The sequence below is a fragment of the Orycteropus afer genome, unplaced genomic scaffold (assembly GCF_000298275.1).
Source record: "Orycteropus afer afer isolate SDZICR_OR568_19922 unplaced genomic scaffold, OryAfe1.0 scaffold00048, whole genome shotgun sequence".
Lineage (NCBI taxonomy): Eukaryota > Metazoa > Chordata > Mammalia > Tubulidentata > Orycteropodidae > Orycteropus > Orycteropus afer.
Genome location: NW_006921635.1, coordinates 13,735,274 through 13,742,528, shown reverse-complemented (window position 1 = coordinate 13,742,528; position 7,255 = coordinate 13,735,274). Strand labels below are relative to the sequence as shown.

The 7,255-nt window shown below is 46.1% G+C and overlaps 1 protein-coding gene across 1 annotated transcript in view; it reads right to left on the bottom strand.

Moving 5' to 3' along the window:
• Window positions 1-521: 521 nt before the first annotated feature.
• Window positions 522-7,255, bottom strand: part of TMEM233 (transmembrane protein 233) — a 49,061-nt gene continuing 42,327 nt past the window's right edge. Inside the window, exon 3 of the mRNA XM_007938287.1 lies at window positions 522-777. Coding sequence (XP_007936478.1) covers window positions 522-777 — 256 coding nt within the window. The remainder of the gene's footprint in view (window positions 778-7,255) is intronic.

The window sequence follows — 7,255 nt, the reverse complement described above, 5'->3', positions numbered from 1 at the left end:
ACGGTGTGCGCGTGCCTAGAATTGACCACTAAATATATTCTCAGTCTGCTTGAGTGAAGCATGAGGTTGTAGGCAAGTTGACCAACCAAGGATACGAGCAAGGTGCTGTTAGGGAAAGTGAGGGCCCAGACAAAAGGCAGAAAGCCCCTTCATTGATGACCCTTGGGAGAACTCTAGTGGGTAGGTGTTGACGGGAGAAGCAGTTACGACTGGAGTAAAGCGGCAGCATGTAAAAATAAAAATACCCACAAACCCAGCTATTTTAGACAACTTTACACATGCAACGATTGCTCGAGGGGAACGTTGCAAACCCCTGCGCTCATGGCTCGTCCCGGGACCCTCCCTGTCCCTGCAGCCGGAAGTCCGCCGCCATGTGGTAGCCATGACTGCCGACTGAGCGAGGTGCAGCAGCGGGGAACGGGCGCGGGCCGCGGCCTGCCTTCCACTGAGACACTGGGCTTGCCTACTTGGTTGTTTACAGAGCAATGACTGGCTGAGGTCTTCAATTTTGGACTTTCTGTTCAGTTGCCAGGGACCTGCCTCTGGAGAGTCCTGGAGGAAAAGACCTCAAGGTCTGAAGTCAAGGGTTCGCTGCTCAGAAACTCTGGAGGTGTGTGCAGGTGAGGTCCATCCTCCGCGCTCACGGCCGACAATGACGGCAGCTCCTCAAGCCCTGTGTGGGACAGACAGACAGACAGCACGACTGCGGCTGCGTGGTGCGAGACACAGCCATACTCAATGGAGAGCACCGGTGGGCCGCCATGAGCCGGCAGCCACCTGATGGCAACGAGGTGGGTTGGTTGGCATTTTACTCTGATCAACAAGTGATGGAAACGGACCAGCAGAGCTACGTGCTTTGACCGCAAAACACTGACTCCTGTTTGAAAACTTTATTTGGAAAAGATGTGTTTGTGTACATGGGGCACAGGCAAGAAAAAACCCCACAAGATATTGTTGTTGTTGTTTGCCGTTGAGTCGGCCCGGACTCATAGTGACCCCTCCTTGGGTTTCCGAGGCAGTATCACTACGGAAGTAGGATTGCCCAACCTTCCTTCCGAGGAGTGGCTGGTGGGTTTGAACCACCAGCCTTCTGGTAAGCAGGCAAGTGCCTTAGGCACTATGCTACCAGAGCTCCCCCACAAGATATGGATGTGGCAAATGGTTCTCGGGCACTTCTGAGTCTTGTTGGTGAGGGTTAATAGCACCGTTAGCGTGGTGTGTGTCCTCCAGACACTTTTCTTTACATTTTCATACATAAATATGCACTTAGAAATTATATACCGTTTTGTGTGTGTGTGACTTTTGAAAATAAATAAATGGGATCATGCTGCATAGATTCTGCAAGGTGCGGCACTGCTGCAGGTATGGGTAATACTCAACAGTTACATGGCGACTGCAATGGGCAGTGTCTTAGGTATATTCACTCAATTTCATCCTCACAACAAGGCTATGAGGTGGATACTGTTACTTATCCCATTTCATAGATGAGAAAACCAGGCATAGGTTGGTTAAAAGACTTGCCCAAGGGTGCACAGCTCTGAAGAGGTGAAACAGCCAAGAGGCTGACTCATGATGACTCCAGGTGTCAGTAGAACTGCTCTCTTTGAAAACCAAGTTTTCAAAGGCTGGTTTGATAGTAGTTTGCCTGGCCTTTTTCTCTGAGAAACCTTTCAGTGGTCTCGAACTGCCAGCCTTTCAGTAAGCAGCCAAGCACATTAAACACTTGCACCACCCAGGGACTCCACTTAGATGCAGAACCTGGATTTAAGCTCCAGTAGTCTAGCTTCTAAGTAGGCACCCTATGATGAGTAGTGACGAATGAAAATGTTCCTGAAGTTGGTGGCCCAGGAGGAAGAAACAGACCATAAACATGCAAGTATACGATTTGGCAGAGACTGCTATAGGGTCATTAGGAGTCAGAAGCAATACGATGGCAGTGGCTCAGTGCTAAGAAGAAAAGCTAAAGTAGCGGAAGGAGATGCAAAGAGGAAGGGTGGGGCTGTGGGTGCTATTGGAGAGAGGTTGATTAGGGATAGCTTCTCTGCTTGGGTACTGTGTGATGCAGCACCTGAAGAGGTGGAAGTAAACCATGGCAGGATCAGGAGGAACAGAGGTCTAAGCAGTGGTAACAGCAAGTGCAAAGGCCCTGAGGTAGGAGCATGCTTGTGTTGCTCAAAGAAAAAAGAGTGGAATGAGTGTGGATGACGATGCTGGGAGAAGAACTAGAGGCCGTCACCAGATCACGCAGGGCCTTGAGCTGGACTGAACCAGTTCAGTCATGGCTGACAGAGGTGAAACTAGAGCAGACCCGAATTTTTAAAATTTGGGTGATCTGGAATGCTAGCTGGAATGAGAAAAACTGTGGTTAAAACCCCCGGGATGGGAGATTTGAAAGAAGTGTAGCGAGCCCTTCCAGGAGCTTGGTGCATGACATGGGATCGTAGCCAGGGCTGTGGGGAGCATCACACGTGCAGTGCAGCATGGTCAGGCACCAGCAGGGGCGCCATCCTTGGGAAGGGGTCCATGCCATCTTTTAGAGGGCCCCGTTATTTTTGACGCAGCTAGTCAAGAGATTTGGTTGCTGTGCAGTGTGCACGCGGGCCTTATTGTCTAAGAGGAAGATTAAGTTTCTTGCAGGGCTTCTAACCATGGTTTTGCCTGTTCTGGTGAGTGTCCCGGTTCACCCACCCATATTCTATACACTCAGGTTCATGACAGTGTTGCTTTGTTGGCCATGACTGAATCAGGCTGACCTGGTTTGGGGCCTTGTAAGAAAGCCATGGTAAGAAAGGCATTTCCGCGTTGAGATGGTATAGTATCTATCCTATGAACAAATCACCGCATACTTAACCACTGTCCTACCGACGGACATTTAGGCTGTCTCCTGTTTCTCCTAATTCAGATGGCAGCAGTGGCCGTGACGTCACATCTGTGGTTTACCACACTGGCAGTACATTAGAATCACCTGGAGAGCCACAGGGCACACTAGTGCCTGGCCTGTTACTGGAGATTCTAATTTGATTGGTCCAGGGAGGGTCCTGACCTGGTATTTTTTAAAGCTAGTCCAGGTGATTCTAATGTGCATCTAGGGCGGGAGAACTGTTTGACCTCCTTTTTTTGTGCACCCCTATCCAGGATGGATGGGAAGAAGTTAAAGTGCTGGATTTCTGGGTACATGGATTTTGTTGTTAAATGCTGTCAAGTTGCTTCTGACTTATAACGACGCTATGGGACAGGGTAGAACTGTTCCCTTTGGGCTTCCTAGGCTGGGATCTCTCTAGGATTTTTCTCTCATGGAACCAGTGGTGGGTTTGAACCACTGATCTTTCAATTAGCAGCTGAGTACTTAACCATTGTGTAGGGTTTCTATGTGGATCTTAAGATTTAATAAATACTTCCAAAATGACATCCCAAAAGACTGTCCCAATGTACTCTTCTTGCCCTTCAATAATGTAATATCCCGTTCTTGCCAACTTTGCTTGTTACTACCCATCTTAATTATTTCAATCTGGTAACGAGGAAAGATAGTATCTCCTTGTTGCTTTAATTTGTGTTTCCCTGGTTACCAGTGAGGTTGAGTGTTTTTAAATATGTTTATTCTGATTTTTTTTTTTCCCTGTCACTTTCCCAGTAGTTTATATCCCTTTTAAAGGCAAAGTCTATCCATTATTGCTGGGGACTTAGGTCTAACTTGTCTCTACTTCTGCTTACCGGGGCCAACAAAGGAAAACATCTTCCTTTCTAGAAATGGATCATGTTTCCCCATTTTTCATCACAAAAACTCTCTGAAGACATCTTTGCAAAACAATCCTCAGGGAACTTTACCCAGCCAACATAGTACAGGGAAAAGGACAGGTTTCCTTTTTGTTTTTGCAAAAAGGTCAACATCTTGCTTATCTCTCACTGTGATATATATGCCAATCCTAATATAATTAAAAGATATTTGAGACCAGGGAAGGGGAGAGCGAGAGAGAGAGCAAGATATATATATATATAGAGAGAGAGAGAGAGAGAGAGAGCGTCCTAGAACAGTGGCTCTGCAACTTTAGAATACTTAAGAATTATCGTTTGGGGGTAGGAATTTGTAAAAAATGCACATTTCAGGGCCCCAGTCCCAGTGATTGTGAGTGAGTGGGTTTTGAGTGGGGCCCAGGACTCTGCATTTTTACAAATATCTCAGACGATTCTGTGTGGGCAGCTCTGAGGCCCAGGTTTTGAGAAAGGTGACCAAAATAACTTAACCTTACTTGAAATCCTCAAGGCACCAGCAGGAAGTAAAGCCTGCAGGGGCTTGAATGAGCAGGATTGATAAATAGATTGCTCCGATATTTAAACGTTTCTGTGATTCATTCCTTCACCTTCCCCAGCATCTTGAGGGCCAGAGTTTTCTGCCTTTGAGAGACGACGAGCGTCTGGTTCCTCGTGGACCAGAGGCGTCTCCTTGGTCAGTGTGCATTCTACCCAGAGCTCTTGAATATCTGTTGTCATGTTACCTCATCTTTCTTTGTCCCATCTCTCATGTGGCTTACCTATATAGCCTATAGAGGTAGGATGATGAGACTCTTGTATGAACTTGGGTGTAAGGCTATCATGAATCAAGACTATTCCAAGAATACTTGGGATTTTTACCATTTGAGGGAGAAGAGGTTGGTTACAGTTTTCCTAATAAGGATAAAGAATACCTTTTTAAAAGGCAGAACTTCAGAAATTTCCAAAGGCAATCAGCTAATCCCGACAGTCTTTTCAAGTGCCTCGAAATCAGAAAACTCACATATTCAAGGCTTTTTGTGTCACCCTCTTGAGTCTTGGCCTCTGTTAAAATCAGGTTTTTCCAGCCCTTCGGTGGAAGTCCTTGCTGCTTTTCAGACGGTTACCAAAGAGCCTCCCTGTGGGTACATCTGCCCTGGAGGTAACCTTACTCCCCTCCTTGGCATTGAGTTGGATTTAACGAGTTAGGATGATGAGCCTGCTGATGTAAATGAAAACTGACCACTCTGTGAACAGTCACCATTGGTGTGTTCTTCCTTTTGGACCCTGGGGGAAGGAGATGTACCGGGGTTTTGCCAGGTGAACTGGGTGAATCGCCTGTATCTGAATCTCCTGTGTCTGAATCCCCATGGTGGGAGCAGGGAGGGGAAGGAGTTGAATTGGGCCTCACTTACCACTGAGCCAGTTGGAGTGGGGCTTGGATATCAACTTCTTTTAAATCTCTAGGTTCTTTCTGTGCAACCCAGAGTTTGGAAGTTCTTTTTTAATGGTTCCATATCACCATTTAATTCCTCCAAAAAGCTAGGGCTGGGAAATTTTGTTTCAGAGGGTTCTGAGAAACTGGCTTTCTTGTTACTGGGTTTTAATGGAAAGAGAGAATCGATCTCATTCTCTAAGGGCTATTTTCTTTCTCTCGCTCCCTCTGTCTCGCCCACACAGAACACACACAAAGGCTTTGCATTTGACTTTCTCTGTGGTCTTTTAACAATGGGAAACTTTCTGTTTTTATTGATAACATGGAGGAAAAGGTTTCTCGAAAGGAACGTGCACCCTTCAGGTCTGGAACTGAACTCACTCATGTGGCTTCCAGCAAAACAACAGACAGGCTTATTGGGTGAACAATTATATCAGATAGATACACTTCTTGGAGGGATCAATCAATTAATTGTGGGGGGACAGAAGGGCGGTGTTTGCGTAGGGAGATAGCTGGGGGATGGTGTGGGGAGTACTGGGAAGGAAGGTCACAGGGAAGAGGTAACTCTGGGGAGGAAGTGGGAAGAGAGCTGCTACATTGTGGCGAATTGCAGTTAATGCCATTAAACAAAATGTGTATGAAGTGCTGTGTGGAAAATGACTTTGCTGTGTTAACTATCACCCAAATCACAATAAAACTTTATTTAAAAAAAAAAAAAAGGAAAGTGAGCATAAATATGGGGGAAGTTACTATTACCCTCATTTTACAGATGGGGAGCTGCAGCACAGGGTGCTATCTTAATAACTTGCCCAGATGGTCTGGGTGGTGGAGCTAGGATTTGAACCCTTGTGGAGCTGGCACTGAAGTCCAGTCTCTAACCACTGGGAAACACTGCCTCTTAGAAGGAATGGAGAAATAGCTCCTATTGATGCTGTTTATTATTATAGATAATGCCTCAGTGCAGTCATACCCACATAAACACCCCCTCCACAGGGAACCACTTCTGTTAAGAAGGGAGTAAGGGAGTAAGAAGACCCCTGGGTCCCTGGAGAACTTCTTGAATGGAGTCCTGATGGGCTTTAAACTCATCTTTGAGAGCCCCATTGTCCACTGGAGCTGAAGATGTGAGTTTTGTTGTTTGGGATTTTTTTTTTTTTTGGCTTTGTTTTCAGTCCTCACTATATGTTTAAACAATGTGATCTGGTTGCTACCATCTAAAAATCAGGAGATTTTACTTAAAAACTGAGCTTTCAAATATCTTTGAAAAGTGAACCTCACTGCGTTCTAGCTGGTAATAATTGGCTGGAGCAGAGAGGCAGCTGCTGCCTTTTAAAATGTGCTCCCCTTCACCGTAGTCCCCACCGCTCCCTATTGCCCTAAGTTAGGCTGCTTCATTCAGGCATGCTCCCTGCCTGTGTCCTGCAGTTCTTGGCTTGTGACCCCGTTGTACCACATTTTTCTTTACATTGAAATCTCACATTCCCCTCGCTTACATTCTGGAGTCCGCCCGCCACAGGTGAAAGCCTTCTGCGGGCCGTGGTTACCGAGTACACTGGACCGTCTCTCCTGACTTTAAATCCCACCTTGACCACTAACTAGCTGTGAGGCTTCAGGCAAATCACTTCACCCTTCTGAACCTGTTTCCTCATCTGTGAATTGGGGATAATAATACCTACCACTTGGGGTTGCTGTGAGGATTCAGTGAGTTAATTCATGTAAAGAAGCCAGTATAGTGTCTGGCATACACTAAGTCCTATGTCAGTGTCTCCTGCTGTGAACTACAACCCGCCTGGCTCAAGCACTGGTCTGGACACTACGTATTTTCACAAGTCCTTAAGAGCCAAGCCAGGACTTGGCCTCATTCCTCTGGAATACTAACTCGTCTTCGCATTTGGATCATGAGTACAAAGCCCTGAACTCTTTTTTTTTTTAATAATTTTTATTGTGATTTGGGTGAAAGTTTATAGAGCAAATTCACTTTCCATACAGCAGCTCATATACATTTTGTCTCATGACATTGACTGCAATTTCCTGCAATGCAACAGCTCCCCTCTCTCTTTGTCCCCATAGTTA